The 21,814-nt window shown below is 42.4% G+C and overlaps 1 protein-coding gene across 2 annotated transcripts in view; it reads right to left on the reverse strand.

The window, feature by feature from the left end:
• Positions 1 to 211: 211 nt before the first annotated feature.
• Positions 212 to 21,814, reverse strand: part of CA13 (carbonic anhydrase 13) — a 30,554-nt gene continuing 8,951 nt past the window's right edge. Inside the window, exons 3-7 of one of the 2 annotated variants that reach the window (XM_070802958.1) lie at positions 15,330 to 15,448; positions 8,172 to 8,267; positions 6,833 to 6,895; positions 6,161 to 6,316; positions 212 to 2,381 (exon numbers count right to left, since the gene is read on the reverse strand). In XM_070802958.1, the coding sequence (XP_070659059.1) occupies positions 2,262 to 2,381; positions 6,161 to 6,316; positions 6,833 to 6,895; positions 8,172 to 8,267; positions 15,330 to 15,448 (554 nt within the window). In that variant the 3' untranslated portion in view covers positions 212 to 2,261. The remainder of the gene's footprint in view (positions 2,382 to 6,160; positions 6,317 to 6,832; positions 6,896 to 8,171; positions 8,268 to 15,329; positions 15,449 to 21,814) is intronic. The other variant, XM_070802959.1, reaches the window with a different exon arrangement.

The raw sequence follows: 21,814 nt of genomic DNA on the forward strand, positions 1-21,814 counted from the left end.
ACACACACAGTTCTGTAGGATAATGTCCTAACTTGTGAAAATATACACTACAGTTTCTGAGATGATGCAGTAACCTGTTGGTAAGTTTCCTCTCAAATCCAGAGGGAAAAACAAAGGTGTTTACAATTTTTCTGTGGATTTGAAATTGCCTTCTAAATACAGAGTGTAAAAGTGTAATTTCATTCTGTATCTTGCATAAACAAGTTCAAAGTTTGTCTCATTATCTTTATTACGATTGAATCCAATTTAAGTTAAAATACAAAATGCTTAACAAATATAAATCCAATCTAGGTGGGAAACAAAATATTAGTATTTACAACTCTTTAATCTTTCCACAAGATAACAATTTTGGATAACACTTAGACCTTTTGCCTCTGAGAGATAAATTATCAGACAATCTTCAAGGAAATCAGTGCTGTGCAGACTTTTTCAGTCTACTAAAGTCCAATTTGTAGCATAGAACTGGTGGAATACTGTGGCAGGAACCGTGACTTACAAAGTGGTAACGCTCATACACAGTAATTAGAATCCCTGTCTTTCATGCTAGTTACTTTCTCTGAGAAAACAGACTTCTTTGACTCACTAGAGTACTAGTGAGGGAGACAGCATGTCTTTCCAAACTAAAGAAATTCATTCAACACCGGTCTTTCTAAAGCCATTAGAACTTCTGGATACACAGGTAGATTTAATAAGTATTCCTTTAAGAAGAAAATAATTTTCAAGAGATAAATTGCACTTTACTTGTTACATGAATTAACAGTGCATTTGGTTGCAAGCAGCAAGATAATTACCAAACATACAAAATAAAAGTTTTTAAATATTCAATTAATTATGTATTTATTATATGTCAATCTCCTACAAGGCCTCAAGCTAGAAAATGTAAAGTGAAAAAGAAAATCAATGGAGCTTTCGTCTTAGGAACTCATCTTAATGCAAATATATATGTCTTTATTACACAATTTACTGGATACTTTCAATTATGAAAATCTATATCCAGAGGAAGATGGGTGTCTGAAACAAATCATCACAATTAAGGAAACTCAATTAACTCCTTTCAGAAGGTGGCAGAGTGGAGTATGTGTTCGTTTTAAATTTGATTATTAAGTTAATGCTGAGAGTCACTCTGTTTGAACCAGAAAGAGCAGAAGGACCTCTCCGTTTCTTCTTCACCAAAACCAGGCAAAGATATGTGAGATAACAGGTTAAAGTGAATGTCAAGAGCCAGCTTACAAAACTGCTTAAGAGATGGAGGGACACGTGTGTCAGGGGAGACAGGTGTTGCTATGGAAATGGGTCGATGGGACTGTGGACTGAGCAAATATTTGAGACTCAAGTAACTTTCCCCATTAGTTGATAAAACAATGATCTTCACAGGACTGCTGTCTGCTCTGCTGCCAAAACACAGGTCAAAATTAGGCAGTCTGTCCCTCGAGCCCATGGGCAGCTCTGCCTGCCCTCATCAGTGGCACCTCATCAGTTTCAAACCACGCCATAAACACCGCTTATGCCATATACTGACAATCACTGTGTCTGATCAATTATTAGCCAGTTTATTATTAGCATCACCAAGTGAATGAGATAGGTGGTGTAAGGCATTAAAGTTTAAAAGCTACTTATATCCCGGGGAAGTCCTCTCCAAAATTGGATGGGCTCTTCTTGAGCTGTGGAATAGATGCTTTAATTCACTATATCCCATGTCTCCATAGCTCTCATTCTGTTTGTTTTATTAGAAGTACTCTGCAATGAAAACCAGCAACATAATCCAAATGAAAATTCACTTGAAAAGGAAATAGTATCTACTTTTACGAATTGGAATGATATCAAGATATCCAGCAGAATCACTTGTTTAGAAAAAGGTACCACAATCCTATTATTCTGGGAATGAATTTAGGTATATCACCAACACCACTGAGAGATGTGACTGATCAGCCTCTAGGGCAAGAGACAATTCCTAACACATTCTGAGGTTTACGATGCCCGCCATGCGGTCACACAGGTGGAAACATGTATTCCACAGGCTTTAATACACATCAAACAGTGTCTGCTGCTTATAAACCTAAGAGTGCGAATCTGAGACAGGTGACTTAAGTCAGTTTGATTCAAAAGATCTGATTTTCTTTGGGCACAAGCTGATAGCAAAACGGCTATGTCACCCCATAAACGTCACCCCATAAATTACAATTCTAGGAAAGTTGGGAGTTTTGTGTTTGTTTTCTTTTCTCTCCACAGGCGTGTCTGGGGTGGTCTCTTGGCCACAACTTTTAACGGAAAGAGGCTCTCACTTTTCGGCCCTTCAAAGGCTGTGGTGGACGGTGATTGCTCAACAGAAAAGCCGCCGTTTCACCCTCCCTGCTGCACAGGAGGGTGCGGAATGTGGCCAGCTGTTGAAGAAAAGAGGAGAATTATTAGCAGAGAAAGTCACACCAGCGTTAATGAACTGCCCTGACTGGAAAGTTAAGAAGCTTATAAGCTTTCTTCTACTAGGAATTAAATGTATTTCAATGAAAATTTTCTAAGTTATGGCTCATATATCATAAAGCAACTCTTCTGCTAGTGTCTTCAGTTCAGTTCAGTTCAGTCGCTCAGTCATGTCTGACTCTTTGTGACCCCATGAATTGCAGCACGCCAGGCCTCCCTGTCCATCACCAACTCCAGGAGTTCACCCAAACATGTCCATCATACAAATTCCTATGGCTTCAAAAATAAGTATAGAAGCATTCTTCATTTGAAGATCAAATAAGGGAGAAAAAACAGTCAGGATGTGGTTTAAAGACAACATATGTAGAAATCAGAAAATGTGACCTCCAGTGGCAGAATGAGAGTGGGAAGAGTTTTCCAGGAGGGGTCCCACTCCTAGTTCTGCCACTAGCGAGAGCTGTGTGACCTCGGAAATTCACTTATTGTCTTTAGTCTTCAGTTTCCTCAGCTATAAAGTGAAGCATTGGATTAGATTACCTCAACAGGGGCCATCGGTTCTTAGAATTTACACTCAACATTTAAAACACTCCAATATAATGGGAACCACGTGCTGTTCATCCTATAGAATGCTCACCTTTTATGGACTTTATAAAAGTGATCTATCCCTCACCATAACTGCGCCTTATAAGCAACTAACTAGGGGAAAAGCCCAGTCCTTCAACTGCTGACAATATTTCAATACAATTTAAGTGATACAGGCATATTTCTCAACACAAAGGTTTACTTTTTCTTATCACACACGCAACAAAATGCTTACTTACCTTATAAATTTCATATAGTACACAAGTGTCAAGAAGAAAATAGAAATTACTAGTAATCATGTCACAAAATTTAACCACTGTTCACATTATGGAGTATACCCTTCCAGAAGTTTCTCTGTGTATAAACACTATGCATTGGTGTTTGCATTCGAGAGTTTTCGTGCAAAAAAAGCTCAATATATTTACTCGTCTGAAACCTTAGTTTTTCACTTAATATATATCCTTTGCATGTCAATAGATATTATTCTATGTCACTTTTTTAATTGTTGAAAAGTTTATGTTATAAGCATGTTTATGAGTTATTCAGCAATTCCTTGGTGATTTAACATTACTAAGATTAAGGACAGGTTTATAGTAGTAAAATGAAAGTTGGGTAAAGTATCTGAATAATTCTGCTGTCTCAAAAACATTCACTAAAACCATATTGCCACATGAGCAAGTTTTTGCTGTTTTGCTGTTTGTGTGTGCACAGCTTTATTAAACTGTTGAAAACAGCTTCTATTCTTGAAGCTTTGATAGTCATCTAATCAAAGAGTCACAGAAATTCAGACCAGGACACGTCACTTAGGCTTCCATCCTTACCATTTATCTAAAGCCTAAAATAGTTCTCTTACGATACTAGCCGGGATAGGAGACAGAGGTGATAGCTGTCCTTCATAATAAATAGGCAACAGTTTATAACCATGTTCTATGGAGATAAGTTCAAGTATCATATACAAGCAGTCATGTGTTTCCACAGTGATATTTTGAGGTGTCTTTTCAAAGAGTAGAGATATGAGGAGTATAAGATAAATATTTACAACTTGGTATTACTGAACTTTTAAAATATCTTTTACTTCATTCTGTAAATCTTAAAATCACCATAATAATTTGGATTACTAAGCTATTATAGTCATCATAATAATTGTGATTACTACTCAAATAATCATTTCAATCTGACTGAAAATGTCTGTCAGTGTTCCTGTCACAGCAGATTTCAGTGAATGCCTCAGAATAAGTTATCACTCACACTAAACCTCTAAAATGCAGCTATTAGTTTATAAACTCTAACGGCATAAAAACCACATTAATAATTAATATTAACAAATGGAACCTCAAAATGAATTATTGCTCACACTAAAGTTCTAACATACAGCTATTATTTTATAAACTGCATAAGAACTACATTAATAATTAATGTTAATGATTAAAGTGAGATACAATAGTGAATTCACATCTAGGCAGTCATTCCTACATTTGCAGGGTGTTATTTTTGATTAGGTAGGGACGGGGGAGCCTGGTGGGCTACAGTCACTGGGGTCGCACAGAGTCGGACACGACTGAAGTGACTTAGCATAGCATAGCATGTATTGTATATGACTAAATAATATTTTGATATTTTCTCTTCCAAATCACAGGTGGGTTAAAAATATATATTTTCCAAATGGTTTTAATGGATAAATTAATTCTTAAAATGTGAGAAAAAACATGATTCCTTTATTATTACTACCTTGTTAACTCTTACTATTAACCTGTTCAAATTTAATAAAGAAAAGTAAAAGCAAACCACTTAGTGCATGAAGGGGAGAAAAGTGAGCTGCATTAACAAGGCCGCTGAGTCCATGAAGGCCACTTTTCTCATGGTGCAACTCACGTTATAATTTATGATGGAAAAAACCCACAGGAATTTCCATGTCAGTGAAGCTCTGGCTATCTACCCAGATTTTTATAAAATGTTTTAATAAGTATGAGCCAGACTATTATCTGGCTTTCATCCTAAACACAAGGTCAACAAAAGTTGGATGATTCAACACCACAAGGAGAAACGTTATCTGATGCAACCTTCGTAAAGGTGAACCAACTCTAGTCTTTGCTTAGGGGAAAGATGAATCAGTTAGGTGTGTGGGTCAGCCCAGAACGGGAGTAACATCATTAGCTGCAAAAATTACCAGGCTGTGTTCTTGCCAAGATTTCGCAGCATATAATTCGAAAAAGAAAACAATAACAAAACCAAAACCAAATCCATTAGGCAAACAGCATCACCCAACAGATTGGTCAGTCCCATGGTGGGCTTCCCCGGAAAATGCAGATTTGGCCCTTGGATCGGGAAGATCCCCTGGAGGAGGGCACGGCAATCCACTCCAGTATTCTTGCCTGGAGGATCCCAGGGACAGAGGAGACCCGCAGGCTACAGTCCACGGGGTCTCGAAGAGTGGTTCACGACTGAGTGACTAAACCACCACGATGGGGGATCACAGCTCTATCTGGAGTCTCTAAGCATCAAAGACACACTGAACCTGCAGACTGCTGGGCCCACCGACCCCGGGAGCCTGATCAGAGGAAATCTGCTCCCAGGAAGAGCACAGGCGGCCACCCACAGCTCCTAGGCAAATGCTTTAAAGCCCCTCAGCCAGCTTCACAATAGCTTTGTCAACAAAAGCCAAAAGATCAGACGGATTTCCTCAATCTAGCAAGGGCAGAGTGCTGGGCCCACGGCTGTTCTCACTGTTCCCTTTCTGAACGTGAAATCTGCAGGAGGAGCAGGTCCAGACACCAAGGTCAAAAAGGAGAATGTCGCCCTTTGAAGGAAGACTCGCTCCTGATTTTCCCTTTTGTATCGCAGACCTTTAATACCTCGGACCACACAAGAGAAGAAAGAGCAGAGCCCGCAAGGGGGCACGTCACGTCCATCCATGCCTGTCTGCACATTACATTTCTAGGAAATGGGAAAGAAATAATCTAATCATAGAAGGTCAAATAAGAAAAGAGAAACCTCACTGGGTTCAACCACTCATCTGACTAATGAAGGGAAAACACAGGCTTCATAACAGCAGAAATGAAGGGCAGGGTTTGAAACACACACACACACACACACACACACACACACACACACGATTCAGCCCCTCTAGAGAATCAGGGTCAGCGTGGAGGAAGCGATGTACCTGTTGAGAGCTGATGTTTATGGGCTGCTTTAAAATGATCCAAGTGACGCTCTCCAGAAGAGGTGGGACCGTAAGAGAGCCAGGATATGTCCAATAATCCCGGCATGGAGGAAGTAGACATACCGGGTCGAAATTCGTAAACCGAGTTTGTTTACCCTGAGGAAGAAAAAAGAATTCTCATAAATGACAGTGGGAAAGCTTTACACAGACCTCAAAAAAATAAATACCCGTGAAATGCTATTTCACTGGAATTCTGTAATTCATGGAACGATTTAGTATCTGCTGTTAGGTCTTTAAAAAAACTATCTGCCTTACTCTAAAAATTGAAGATGAAGTAGCACCTCACTTAGATTTATTTAAGCAGCGCTGGATTTCTTTTTAATGTAAGTGGCATGACATTATTTGTTTTAGATAATTTTAGAAATTTTAGATAATTTACATAAAATTTAATGTAAATTTTAATAATTTACATTATTGTTTTAGATAATTTAAGATCCTGTCATAATTTTCAAGAGATAAGTGGCAATGTTACTTCCGCTCTATTGGTCAAGGATGTTTCAAACCCGCTTCCAAGCCTGCAGCATATGCTACGTCAAAGTCTAACAGAAGATAAGAGAATTCAGGAGAAAACAGGGAACATATTAGTCACTGGTAAACAGTAATTAACTTTACCTTTTCTTTAATGGAATCCAAAATGTCAGTAATCTTTTGCAGTTGGGGATTATGTTCACCAATCTGAAAACATGAAATTGCAAAAGAAATGGTTACTGTCTGACTCACTCCATTTCAGTCCCTATTTTTTGTTTTTTTTTTAAACCCTAAGTCAGCTGAGAACAAGCAGTGATTGTTCTATAATGAGGCTCTCTTTCACCTGCCAGCCGTATCACACCAGAAAAATCTAAACAAGATAATATTACAGGGCTCCTTGGCTGAACCATACCTTTGATTCCAAAGCTGGAAGTAATAGCTTCATATTCTTCCAGCTTTATGAACATTTAGGGTACAGGTTCTCTCGAGAGAAACTTTGCTTAGGAAACTCCTCCATAATACCTGCACTGTTTAACTAGATGTGACTTTCAGACCCTGATTCTTGGTGACATCAAACATTAGAGGAAAACATCTCCCACTTTCCTTTTAAGATGACTTGAGGTTCTGAATCAACAGACTATGTCATCATGAGGAGAAGCCTTCAGAAAATATATACGTACTTATTTTCCTTTGTTTGGGGTGTCCTGAATTACCTGAAGGTTTTAGGTCATTCAGGGTTCAAGTATAATGCCTTTCCCCACTTGGCCTTCACAGCCACCGCCAGACCTGGGGACCCAAAGAAGGAGCTGCTGCTGTGCACGCTGGTCTCCTCTCTGCCCCCGGCTTCCCCCAGCCCCCGTGCAACGAGTTATACCACACACAGAGCTGCTGGCATCACGAAAGGGCACACCCTAAAGAATCTGGCACAGTGGGGGTTGAGCCGCCCAGCCCTTGCACAGGTATCAGGACACTGGCACTTGTCTAACCTCATATGAATACCAGACAAAGGAAAACACAAAGAAATCTTTAAAATCGATCAGTGCGTTTGGGATAATAAACCATAATAAACTAGTGGTCAAACTAGTGCTTCAAGAATCAGGAACTTGAACTTTACCCTAAGCTGTATCTCCGAATATTGAGCAATCAGGAAGAGCCTATCATAAAGATTGCCTTCTCAAGATATCAGTGTAACACTTCTGCTATTAGGTAATACTTCTGATATTATTGTTATTGCAGCTACATAAAACTGATCCGTGGACAATAAGATGAATCATAAGACAACCCTCCTAGGGTAGTTCTGGGCCCTTAGATGGACCATAAACTAACATAAAATGTGAATATTCACTTCAAAAGGAAAACAGTAAGCCTAGAACAAGTTTACTATTATTGAATAAAAAGTGGTAGACTATCTACTCCACAATGAAACTCTTTATCCAACACGACTGACTAGTTATTCAAAACGAAATCAATGGATTTTTTTCACCTGTAAAAATATTCCCAAGACAGCTAGTCCATCTGGCTCATGAGCTGCCTCAACAAAGCTGGGGTATTTGTCTGAATTCCAGTGAACAACGTGGAGCTGAAAGGGAGGAACAGGACATAATTCAAACATTATTTTTTAGACACCTTTAAAAACATAAATGCAAATAAAACATTTCTATATATCTTCCTGTCCTATGCACGAGAACCTTGGACAGAATCCTCCTATTTACTTTGGTCTGAAAACTACACAAGGGAAGGACCCTGTCGCTTAGCTGGTCTGTGGTGTCCTGTGCTGAGGTCTACATCATAGAAGGTTCTGGAGCATCCTGCCAAGCCTCTCTAGCCCCCAAAATCTCCAACCATTGCTTCCAAAAGACTTGGGGCTCCCCCACGTCCACAGTTCTGTCCCATCGCTCAGTCATGTCCGACTCTTTGCGACCCCATGAATTGCAGCACGCCAGGCCTCCCTGTCCATCACCAACTCCTGGAGTTCACCCAAACCCATGTCCGTCGAGTCGATGAGGCCATCCGACCATCTCATCCTCTGTCATCCCCTTCTCCTCCTTCCCTCAATCTTTCCCAGCATCAGGGTCTTTTCCAAAGAGTCAGTTCTTCACATCAGGTGGCCAAAGTATTGGAGTTTCAGCTTCAGCATCAGTCCCTCCAATGAACACCCAGGGCTGATCTCCTTTAGGATGGACTGGTTGGATCTCCTTGCAGTCCAAGGGACTCTCAAGAGTCTTCTCCAACACCACAGTTCAAAACACCCACGTCCACAGATGGAACTACAATTGTGCAGCCTTCCGTCAGACCCCCGCTGGTGGCTGAGTCCAGCACACAAGCTCACACTCACAGATGGGTGGGGAAGTCAACCCTGTGAAGAAGGTGATCGGGCACAATCCTGCTACTAAGGGCAGTGCTCAGTTGTCCATGAAAAGTTTTAAGTCTTAAAAGTTTAAGACTATTTATGGCTTGAAAATGCAAATTCACCTTAATAATTGTTTTCAGCAATAGTTACATATATTCTACTTTCTATGAATGTTCAAATTCTTTGCTGAGAGGAAGTTTTAACAGGAAAAAGAGGCCTCAGGCTGTTCCAAACAGAGGCATCTCAGGAAGAAAATGAGAGGCAGCTGCTGCCACTGACAAGGGGAAAAGGAAAATCGGGGAGACAAGCAGGTGGAGGGCCTGGCACTCTAGAAGACAGGCTTCACCCACTTGCAGCTCCCCCGCAGCAGCGGCTGACTGCAAACTCCAGAGGTGTGCTCCGTGTCCCACCGTGGGGCGCAGTGCAGAATCCCCAACTCACAAACAAGTGTGAAGGGTTGTAGAGTGACAGCAAGGCGGAAAACCCTTCCTGGAGGATCTTCATTCCTGGCTAAGCGAAGGACAAACTGAGGCAGAAGCCAGAGGGCCGCGAGGCACCCACCTGACTCGGCCACGGTCACAGCTCGGCCCTGCTCAGCAGGGACCCTCCCTGAAGCATGGCTTCAGGTAAGACCTCCGTCAAAGGAGCCCTTCTGGCGCTCAGGGAGCAAACGCCTGTGAAGGGTTTCTTGCACAGATCACCCTTCTAGCTGTTACAGAGAGGATTTAGTACCCTCAAGGGAATGGTTTTATCCGTTCTTTTAACCATAACTTCCCATCTTACAGGCAACTGATACGGGAGGATTGTAAGATAAATAAGAATTCTCCTAAACTGTGAACTATAGCAACTTAAAATAGTGCACTGCCCAGAAACAATCAAGGCAGACTGGAATATCCAGACAGAAAACACAAGCGCGGATTCTCGGATTCTCGCGGTGCCCTGCTCCTCGCTGACTTGAGGTAGTCGGGGGAAGCGCAAAGCGCCTCAAAGCATCGGATGATGAAGCAAAGTCCATCGGCTCACGGGCGACCAGCGCTGTGCCACACTGAGGGAGCGGCAGGCAGGCACGCTGGAGCTGTTTGAGCCGGCGCCAAGGCAGCACAGCAGTTCACTTGGTAAGAGATGAGAGCAGAGGCAGACAGATGTGAAAAGCCCTCTTGAGGTTCACAACCCCAGAGGACTAGAAAAGGAACGTGCCGCTGAGGAGACGTGAATCCGTCTATCATCTTTCCACTGGTTAAAAAGCAACAAGTGTTTGAAGTGCTATGGGAAACTAAAGCAAGAGAAATCTTTTGTTCTTTCAAACGAGTCCTTCTCGCTCCCACACACCTTGCTTAACTGCAAGTGTCACCTAAGGGGAACTGACACAACTTTTACTAGCATTCATAGATGAACTGAACCTCAAACAAATAACAAACGCACATTTCCGAACAGTGACAGCCACAGTGATTTGAACTGAATGACAAAAAGTCATTGCAGCCGATGTATAAATGGGAATAAGATTCTCCCCTAATGAAAAGCAGTTTCTAAATAACAGCATTATTCAACTTTAGTGTTTTTAAATTGCATACGGATACATAAAATGAGCTCATGATGATGAAAGTCCCCATTAATGTTGAAATCATAATTTTACTATCAACTACATAATCTGCTTATCATATATTTGGTATAAATTATAATCAGATAAAGTTCTAAATATGCAATGGACTATTAGCCTACTTTTTTTTATTAATAGATATGCAACTCGAGATAAAGTCTTCCATGATTTAGATTATTTTAATCTCTGTAATGTCACAAATCATTAGATTAGGCTCCAAATTAAACTTTTTATATAGGTTACAGCCTTAAAGGGCTTCCCTTGTGACTTAGCTGGCAAAGAATCCACCTGGGTTCGATCCCTGGGTTGGGAAGATCCCCTGGAGAAGGGAAAGTCTACCCACTCCAGTATTCTGGCCTGGAGAATCCCACGGACTGTATAGTTCATGGGGTCGCAAAGAGTCGGACCCAACTGAGCGACTTTCCCTCACAGCTTTAAATGGTTTTCCCTTTCATTTGTTTCTTCATATTTTTATTTCTTAAGAGGATACAACTTGATGATAATCCTGAAGTCAGGTACAAAAGTAGCTGGAGAAACTAAGGAAATTCTTTGGAATCACTTCTATAGCCAAGCACAAAGGGATACTTCTGAACTGAAATCAAAGGCAAATGGCTCCCAAATGCCTCCACGGGCAGCTCTGACCTCTTTAGACCCAGGTTTGTATCCAGCACCCTACTTGAACGCAAGCCTGGAATATCTATGTTGTCGCTGGTTAGCTGCTAAGTCACGTCCGACTCTTTGTGACCCCATGAACTGTAGCCTGCCAGGCTCCTCTATCCACGGGATTCTCCAGGCAAGAATACTGGAGTGGCTTGCTATTTCCTTCTCCAAGGGAACTTCCCCATCCAGGGATCAAACCTCAGTCTCCTACGTCTCCTGCACTGGCAGGCGGATTCTTTACCACTGAGCCACCTGGGAAGCCAAGCCTGAGGCATCTCCAAATTAACACATCCCAGCAGTTAATTCCTGTCTCAGCCTGCTCCTCCCTGAGCTTTCCCGTCTCAGCAAAAAGCACAACCATCCTCACAGCTGCTCAAGCCATAGTCTTTTGGCTTGAGTTCTCTTTTCTTTCCTTCAGTCTGGACGCCCTTCTCCTGGACAGGTAGCAGGGATTTTACCTCCCAAACATATCCCGCACCTGTTTAACTCTCTTCACCTCCACTACCCCATGGCACAAGTCACCATCACTGCGCATGTGAACACGTTCACAGCCTTCTAGTCTGCCTCCCTGCTTCCTCCACGTTTGCCCAACCTCTTTGCCACAGAGCAGCTAGTTATAGTTTATAAAGTATAGACCAGAATATGCCATTGCCCTACTCGAAACCCTCCACTGATTGGTCCTGCTACACAGAGATAAACTGCAAACTGCCTGCTAAGCCCCCAAGCCCGATGCGGTGTGGTCCCTGTGGCCTCTCTGGGACATGACTTACAACTTCTCTCATTCGCTCCAATCCTGGAAGCCAAGGTCTCTCTTCTTGAACATGCCAACCTCGTCGTTTGCCTGAGAGCCTTTGTACCGGCTGTTCCTAGTCACTAGAAAGATCTCCCTGGATCTCCTCCAGGTGGCTTCTTCCAGCCATTCAGTCTCAAAGATGATCACGTGTCATCCCAAAGAGGCCCTCTGTAAGCACCCAGTCACTCCACCAGATCATGTGGTGTTCCTTTTAAAGACCTTACCGCATACGACTTATCTACTTATTTACTGTCAGCCCTGAACACCCCCGACCCCGAGGTCTGACCCAGACCGCCCCTCCCTCCAGTAGCCTTCCTGTCTCTCGACAGAAACACTGAGTCCTCCCCCGCCTCCCTCTCGCCTCTGGTCAATCACCAAACCCCAAGGAAGCAGCACTTCCGCCGGCCAACGCTCCAAGGGCACCCTCTTCTATTCCCTGGAACTGCCCCCAGAGCCTCCTCACTGACTCCCTTGACCCACCTCTGCTTCAACCCAATCCGTTTTCAAACTGTAGCTCAAACTGGTATTTTTAAAGCACAAAGATGACCACCTCTTGATTCAAAGACAGTCAGCGGCTTCCCGCTGCACTGAAAGTGTTTGCGATCCGTACACGATTCATCTGCGAACGATCAGGCCCCTCCGGCCTCCCTGATTTTACCCCTGACAACCCCGCTTTGTTCTTCATGCTCCAACCACACCGGCCATTCTGTTTCTCAAATGTGTGATAATCGGTGATACTGTTCCCCGCCCCGAGTGCTCACGCACGATTCTCTGCAGCTCCCTCTCCGCGTTGCCTGGCTCACTCCTGCTCCTCCTTCAGGCCTGCGGTTAGAAACCTCTACCGTGAGGAAGTGCTCCCTGACCACCCCTCCTCATTCCCAGTACTCCCTTCATGATGAGCGCGGGTAAGTGGGCCCTGACTGGGGACACGCTAGGATCTCAAAAGAATGAATGAATGAGCGCATGCGTGAGCAGATGAACTAAACAGCCTGAAATACACACTAAGAACAGCATGAAATTCCAGTCAAAGCTTTAGCCACGTCAAGAAGGAAAACCTAACAAGATGGTCCTTGCTCTACAAGTCAGGACTCTGAGCCGCTGGAGAACTGCAGGATCTGAGAGCCCTTTTCAGGAGGCCACTTGCCAGCTCACAGTCGGCCTCTCTCAGAGTGTGCTTTCAAGTATAGGAGGCTAGAAGGCTTAACCATAAAGCAATGCGACTAACTTGCCTGACTTAGGAAAATTACGACAGTGATGCAAAGCCAGCTCTCAATCCCCACAAAGCTTCTGAGATTTAGAAGAAGATGTCAAATTTAGAACACAAAACTCTAGGAAGCAAACACGAAAACTATTCAGTAGGTGATATAAACTGAGACGCCATACAGATTCAGGAGTCCCACTTTCCACATTCCAGGCTTTTTTTTTTTTTTTTTTTTGTCCATTTTAAACGTAGATTTTATTCCTCCAGCCCAGGGACAGGGCAGGTCACATACCCTAAGCACTCAGCCTCAAACAAAAGTGCTTTAGTAGGCAAAAAGGAAGCTTCGACTGATGGTCTCAGAGAGCAGCTGTGCACGCCAGTGGGAAAAGAAAACTGGAAAGAAGTCTGAATCTGAATCTCTGTCATCAGCAGGGCTATGAAAGCATACCTCAACTCCACAACTCAGTAATTAAGAGAAAAAATGAAGAAAAATTGAACATGGCTGGTAACATTGCTCTGTCTTGCTGAGACTACTTACAAGACGCATTATCAGATCAGATCAGATCAGTCGCTCAGTCGTGTCCTACTCTTTGCGACCCCATGAATCGCAGCATGCCAGGCCTCCCTGTCCATCACCAACTCCCAGAGTTCACTCAGACTCACATCCATCGAGTCAGTGATGCCATCCAGCCATCTCATCCTCTGTCGTCCCCTTCTCCTCTTGCCCCCAATCCCTCTCAGCATCAGAGTCTTTTCCAATGAGTCAACTCTTCGCATGAGGTGGCCAAAGTACTGGAGTTTCAGCTTTAGCATCATTCCCTCCAAAGAAAGGGCTGATCTCCTTCAGAATGGACTGGTTGGATCTCCTTGCAGTCCAAGGGACTCTCAAGAGTCTTCTCCAACACCACAGTTCAAAAGCATCAATTCTTCAGCGCTCAGCCTTCTTCACAGTCCAACTCTCACATCCATACATGACCACAGGAAAAACCATAGCCTTGACTACACGAACCTTTGTTGCCAAAGTAATGTCTCTGCTTTTGAATATGCTATCTAGATTGGTCATAACTTTCCTTGACGCATTATATATTTTCACTTAAGTAGCTTTGGTTGAATCATACAATGATTCACTTTCATCTCATGGTAAAACTAGGTGTTAGCAATATTTAACTATAAACTTGAAGAATATTTAATTAAAACTTAAAGAATATTATGCTTTATCCTTTAACCAGAGGATTAGAAAAAGCAGAATATAATTAATGAATATCAGGTATAAGGAAAGGAAGTAACTCCCCAATGGAAAAAAACAAGTCAATGAACACTTCATACCAAGGACTTGAAGAATTAACAGAGACTGCATTTTAATACTTGAGGTTGTAGAGGTAAGGTAGAGTTCAGGAGAGTTTGTGACTTTACTTTTTGTCCCTAAAGGAATTTTGCCATTTACAATTAACTCTATAATATGGACTTTGCATGTGTGTACACAGTTGGGCCTGAAACAAATGTTTCTTTCCCTTCCTTCCACTTAATCTGTCTGCAGTTTATTCATTTCTAAAACGGGCACAATAACCCTAAGCTTTAAGGCTCAGAAGGGGCAAATTTGTGGCTCTCATGTTGATAAACTCTCATGCTGACATAATAAAGCAATTTCAGCCACGGAGATAAACGAATCTGGTGTAAGGAGAGCTGTCTCGTGCGTCCCTTAAATCCCATCACATAGACAAGCTCCGTGAATATGTATAACTGAACCACCTGAAACTAACAGCATCCTGGAACAACTGTACTCCCGTACTCCAATCAAATTTTTAAATGATAAGGACCTACTGTACAGCACAAGGAACTCTACTCAATGCTGTGCAATAACCTACTTGGGAAAAGAATCTGGGAAAGAACAGATATATGCTCGTGCATCACTGAATCACTTTGCTGTATGCCTGAAAGTTGCATGACATTGTGAATTAACTATATTCCAATAGGAAATAAAAATCAAACTAAAACAGAAGGGAACAACTCTGGGCCACGAATACAGGGCTGCTGACTCACCTCTGCAGCGTACCTCACGCCGTCCACCACGTGTTCAGAGCCGTGATCATCAGTGGACCCCCAGTGAAGGTGAAACTGCCGTAACCTGTAGCTTCCAGTGAGGGGGCCCCCACGAAGAACTACACATCAATACAGTTCAAATTGTTAGCAGGAAAGAAAAACATGTGAATGTCCACAAGCCACAGCATCGTCCTGGATCATTCAACATCTCCATGTCCTCCAAGGGATTTTTTTTATAAATGTGTCATTCAGTTTGCTGACAAGAATACAACTTTTCGGTATGCAAGGAATAAAACCAAGTGTTTTAAAAGGTTAGAGAATCCACAATAGATTTTTACAGAATATCTGGGAAATCAGATGCCTGGGAGACAGAATACCTGGGAAACAGACATGCTGGTTAGAAAGTAGAAAAACTGGGAGTTCATCGAGGTAAAGAATTGTTCTGTGAAATGGAGGCTGTCAGCCTGTTTAAATAAGAATGTGAAGTGTAAAGAGGCCCACCTTGAACTCGGTAGACCAGCCCAGCATTCCAGTCTGAGAACAGGCCTCAGTGTTAGAAGACCTGGGCTCACACTCTATTTACTGGGTCGTCTTGCACACATCCTCTAGTTTTGAAACCTCAGCTTTTATGTCTATAACTTCAAGAAGAGTATACCTCCTCCTAATGCTGCTGTGAAAACAGAACAAAAACTGGAGGCAAAGCACTTATCACTGCCTGGCAGAGAGGCAGCAAGCCAGACACGTTAGCTGTGGCTGCTTTTTCACTGTGGTTACGATCACTACAGAAACTGGCAGAGTAAACACATCTTCTATACTCGAATCCCATCCTCTTGGAGAAACATGAAATACAAAACAAAATTAACTCTTTTAAATTAATCCATCACATCTTTGTCACTTTGGCAGAGTATATTTTAGTCCTTTGCCTCAACACATATGATCTCTAAAACCATGCCAACAGAATCATATCTTAAGTATAAGCTTCTTAGTAGAAAACAGTCCTAACCTGTCTCCTCCCAATTAATCTTTATTGGGCAAATCTTCAAAGGATATGTGAGGATAAGAAAGCAGGGTAGGCTGATTACATCAAAAGCACAACTAATCTTTCATCAACACCAATAGGCTTGAGTGTGGATCTGTGAGGTACAGCCTTAAACGGTAGCTAATTTAAATGACCCTCCTCTTCAGAAGAAATATATATACATATATATCTCAAAACTCATCAAGAATGAGCCACCTCATATAAGCAGCAAAAGATGTTAAGCAGCATCATGAAGTTTTCTACAAACAACAATAAATAAAAGACAAAACAATTATACAGAGTGAAGTGAGTCAGAAAGAGAAAGACAAATACTGTATATTAACACATACATCGGAGACGGCGATGGCACCCCACTCCAGTACTCTTGCCTGGAAAATCCCATGGATGGAGGAGCCTGGTGGGCTGCAGTCCATGGGGTCGCAAGAGTCGGATACAACTGAGAGACTTCACTTTCACTTTTGACTTTCATGCATTGGAGAAGGAAATGGCACCCCACTCCAGTGTTCTTGCCTGGAGAATCCCAGGGACGGGGGAGCCTGGTGGGCTGCTGTCTATGGGGTCGCACAGAGTCGGACACGACTAAAGCGACTTAGCAGCAGCAGCAGCAACTAAACTGTGCCATCTTTCAAAACTCACTTAAGCGTGCGTCTATGGGCTTCAGCTCTTGTCTATGTTTGTAATTGTTTGACTATTTTTAATTAGGAGATTGGACTGAATGTTCTTTAACTTCTACGATCCCCAAAACTGCCTAAGGAAAAACAAATTGGGGGCATATGTAATAAAATCTTTTGTAAGACTGAATGGTTGGGACTTCCTTTAGATTCATTTATGTCCAGATTTCTTTAAGATAGATAAAGATGGTTGTGTCTCGAGCCATCTGAAAAACAGAAGGGAAGAGAGAACCACTTACACCACACTCTAGAGCTCACTCTTCTGTTACTCTGACACAAAGAGCAAATTGTAGTTTCACCTCCCACTGGACAGGAGGACAGAGGCTGTCTGCTGGGGTCCCTGCCACACCCTCACCCAGCGGGGTAACCATCACAGGGGAGATGAGTGGTAAATATTTGACAAAGGAATGAATAAAATATTTTATTTGTATGTAGACAAACAGTTTCAAGGATGATTCACAGATAAATTAGTTTAAAAGGCACATTTCCCTAAGTGACTCCATACAGCATGGATGTAGCGGCATTTCAAACAAAAAGAAATCAACACTCCTATTGTCTCTTTTTCCCTTGCTGTTGCATAAGACCTGAGCCGAACCATGAAGTCTTTCCTTCACATATAAAAAGCGGATGAGAGAGCCTGAGGGATCAACGCAGAATTAACTTTGGAAGAAGATGCAAACAAGCTGGCTCAGGAAACGACAGTGATATAAAAATCACACACACGCTATCAGGGAATGTCCAAGAACACTGGGTAATCTCTTGAAAGCTTGCTCTGAATCCAGGGTCTAAAAGCCAGATTAGCACAACTCTGCTTAGTTACGCAATGGAGACCGCCTTACTCTATATGTATCTGGACTTTGTTTCGATTAAAATGTCCAACCTGGGACTATGGTCAGCAAATGTCTAATCACGAAGACCATTCTCGAGGAGCAGTGCTCTACCGAAGAAACACAGAGTGGGAAAAAATGAGTCCAAATACCAAGGCTCATCACAAGTCTTGAGATGGTTTATAAGAAAACAGCTAAACAATGCTATAAGATAAATAATGGTGACAAAAATTATTTTTAATGAGGCTGATTTAGTGTTTGCAGAAGTCAAATTATTCATCTTACTTTTCAACCTAGATGAATAAATATAGTATTGTTGCCATCTTAAATTTTAAAATTAGCAATTATTTCACCCAAATCATATATATATGATCTCCAGGGGATCTTCCAGACCCAGGGATCAAACCCAGGTCTCCCACATTACAGATTCTTTACCATCTGTGCTACCAGGGAAGCCTTATACATGTATATATGCCTCCAATAAGATTTTAAAAAACTATTTCAAGTAAAACTCATATAAGAGGTCTATACTGATTAATAAAGCAGGGTTAATTTTAAAGTTTGGGAAATTGTAATAACTTAGTAGATAGATATCAGTCATTTGCTATATGCTGCAAAGACCAACGAGAAACGTACACATTATTCAGTTGAACTTAACTTTTTTAAATTGTTAGCACACAGTAGTCAGTTGCCCAAAATGACAAGCAAGGCTGGCAAAACAAAATTAAAAAAAAAAATTTTTTTAATCAAAACACTTATCTGTTAACGCATTTACTGTCTATCTCGCTAGAATACAACTCCCCTGAGGGCAGCACTGACCTCCTTCTCCTGGATAACCAGTGTGGATGACAGTGCCCGGGTCAGTGAACCTTATAAAGTAAGAAAGAGAAGCACTCCTTCACAACCTTCAGTCCGTAAGGACGCTACTGAATCAGCCGGGGCACCGCTAAAGAGCAAAGTCTTAGGACCCGGAGAATCTAATGAACGTCGTGGCCTGGTCGTGGTGGGGCGAACAGCTCCCTGAAGTAAAAGTAAATGAACAGCACGCTTATGTTTTGGTTGGAATCTAGGAAAAGAGGAAACAGAGAGCACAAATCCACCAGGATTATAGCAAGAGAGAGAGAGAGAGAGAGGAGACAGGAATGGTCCCAGCTGCTGGGGCTTGAATTCTTTCTGGATCCAGGAAGTCTTCACAAGTCTGGCTTCCTCTGCTCTGAGCACATGCACGTCAACTTACTCTCCGCTCACTCATTCATACAGCAACCCTTAAGAGCTTACAGTGGGCCAGCAACTGTGTTTGGGGTAGGAACACATGAGCAGCGCCATCTCTGTATCTTGGCTGGGAAGGGGTGGGAGAGCATGACTAAGGTGTGCTCACACGCCCCATAACTGCTCCTGCTTCTTCTTCCTTTTTAATGTGTAATTTGAGATCCTGTACACTTGGTTGACTTTGGGCAGTTACCTAGAACTAGATAACAGGATTATAACTGAGACACTGACAATTTTTAGAGTTGAAAAATCAAACTACAACCACTGAATCCACCAAGTGACTGGTGTTCCTTTGTTGTTCAGTCGCTCAGTCGTGTCCGACTCTTTGCGACCCCATGAATCACAGCACACCAGGCCTCCCTGTCCATCACCAACTCCCGGAGCATACTCAAACTCATGTCCATTGAGTTGGTGATGCCATCCAACCATCTCATCCTCTGTCATCCCTTTCTCCTCCTGCCTTCAATCTTTCCCAGCATCAGGGTCTTTTCCAATGAGTCAGTTCTTCGCATCAGGTGGCCAAAGTACTGGAGCTTCAGCTTCAGCATCAGTCCCTCCAATGAGTATTCAGGACTGACCTCCTTTAGGATGGACTGGTTGGATCTCCTTGCAGTCCAAGGGACTCTCAAGAGTCTTCTCCAACACCACAGTTCAAAAACATCAACTCTTCGGCACTCAGCTTTCTTTATAGTCCAACTCTCACATCCATACATGACCACTGGAAAACCATAGCTTTGCCTAGATGGACTTATGTCAGGAAGTAATGTCTCTGCTTTTTAATATACTGTCTAGGTTGGTCATAGCTTTCCTTCCAAGGAACGACTGTCTCTTAATTTCATGGTTGCAGTCACTGACTGCAGTGATTTTGGAGTCCAAGAAAACAAAATCTGTCACTGCTTCCACTTTTCCCCCTTCTATTTTCCATGAGGTGATGGGACTGGATGCCATGATCTTAGTTTTTTGAGTTTCAAGTCTCCTTTTTCACTTTCCTCTTTCACCTTCATCAAGAGGCTCTTTAGTTCCTCTTCCCTTTCTGCTATTAGAGTGGTGTCATCTGCGTTTCTGAGGTTGTTGATATTTCTCACGTCAGTCATCAATCGTAATACCAGCTGTGATTCATCCAGCCCAGCGTTTTGCAGGATGTGCTTTACCTATAGGGCTTCCCAGGTGGTGCTAGTGGTAAAGAACCCACCTGCCAGCACAGGAGATGTGGGTTCGATCCCTGGTTCAGGAAGATCCCCAGGAGGAGGGCATGGCAACCCTCTGTCCATGGGCAGAAGAGCTTCACAGGCTACAGTCCATACTGTAGCAAAGAGTTGGACATGACTGAAGCGACTTAGCACAGCACTGAGTCACTTTGCATATAAGTTAAATAAGCAGAGCAACAATATACAGCCTTGACGTACTCCTTTCCCAGTTTGGAACCAGTCTGTTGTTCCATGTCTGGTTCTAACCGCTGCTTCTTGACCTGCACACAGGTTTCTTAGGAGATAAGCAAGATGGTCTGGTGTTCCCATCTCTTTAAGAATTTTCCACAGTTTGTTGTGATCCACACAGTCAAAGTCTTTAGCATAGTTAATGAAGCAGAAGTAGCTGTTTTTCTGGAACTCCCTTGCTTTTTCGATGGTCCAATGAATGCTGACAATTTGATCTCTGGTTCCTCTGCCTTTTCTAAATCCTTTTGTACATCTGGAAGTTCACAGTTCACATACTGCTGAAGCCTAACTTGAAAGATTTTGAGCATAACTTCGCTAATATGTGAAGTAAGTGCAACTGTATGGTAGTTTGAACATTCTTTGGCATTGCCTTTCTTTCAGACTGGAATGAAAACTGACCTTTTCCAGTCCTGTGGCCACTGCTGAGTTTTCCAAATTTGCTGACATATTGAGTGCAGCACTTTGACAGCATCATCTTTAGGATTTGAAATAGCTCAGTTGGAATTCCATCACCTCCACTAGCTTTGTTCATAGTAATGCTTCCTAAGGCCCACTTGACTTCACACTTCAGGATGTCCTGCTCTAGGTGAGTGACCACACCATCATGGTTATCCGGGTCATTAAGACTTTTTTGTATAGTTCTTCTGTGTATTCTTGCCACCTCTTTTTAATCTCTTCTGTTTACCATTTCTATTCTTTATCGTGCCCATCTTTGCACAAAATGTTCCCTTGATGTTTCCAGGTATTTTTAAGAGATCACTAATTTTTCCCATTGTATCGTTTTCCTCTATTTGTTTGCGTTGTTCATTTAGGAAAGCCTTCGTATCTCTCTTTCTATTCTCAGGAGCTCTGCCTTCAGTTGGGTCGGTCTTTTCTTTTCCCCCTTGCTTTTTGTTTCTCTTCTTTCCTCAGCTTTTTGTAAAGCCCCCTCAGACAACCTCTTGCCCGTCTTGTATCTCTCTTCCTTTGGGATGGTTTTGGTGGCTGCCTCCTGTACAATGTTACAAACCTCTGTCCATAGTTCTTCAGGCACTCTAACAGATCTAATCCCTTGAATCTATCCATCACCTCCATTGTATAATCATAAGGGATTTGATTTAGGTCATACCTGAATGACCTAGTCGTTTTCCTTAGTTTCTTCAACTTAAGTCGTATTTGGCAATAAGGAGCTCATGACCTCAGCCACTGTCAGCTCAAGGTCTCTTTTTCTTGCTGACTGTATAGAGCTTCTCCATCTTCGGCT

The sequence above is a fragment of the Bos indicus genome, chromosome 14 (genome assembly GCF_029378745.1).
Source record: "Bos indicus isolate NIAB-ARS_2022 breed Sahiwal x Tharparkar chromosome 14, NIAB-ARS_B.indTharparkar_mat_pri_1.0, whole genome shotgun sequence".
NCBI lineage: Eukaryota > Metazoa > Chordata > Mammalia > Artiodactyla > Bovidae > Bos > Bos indicus.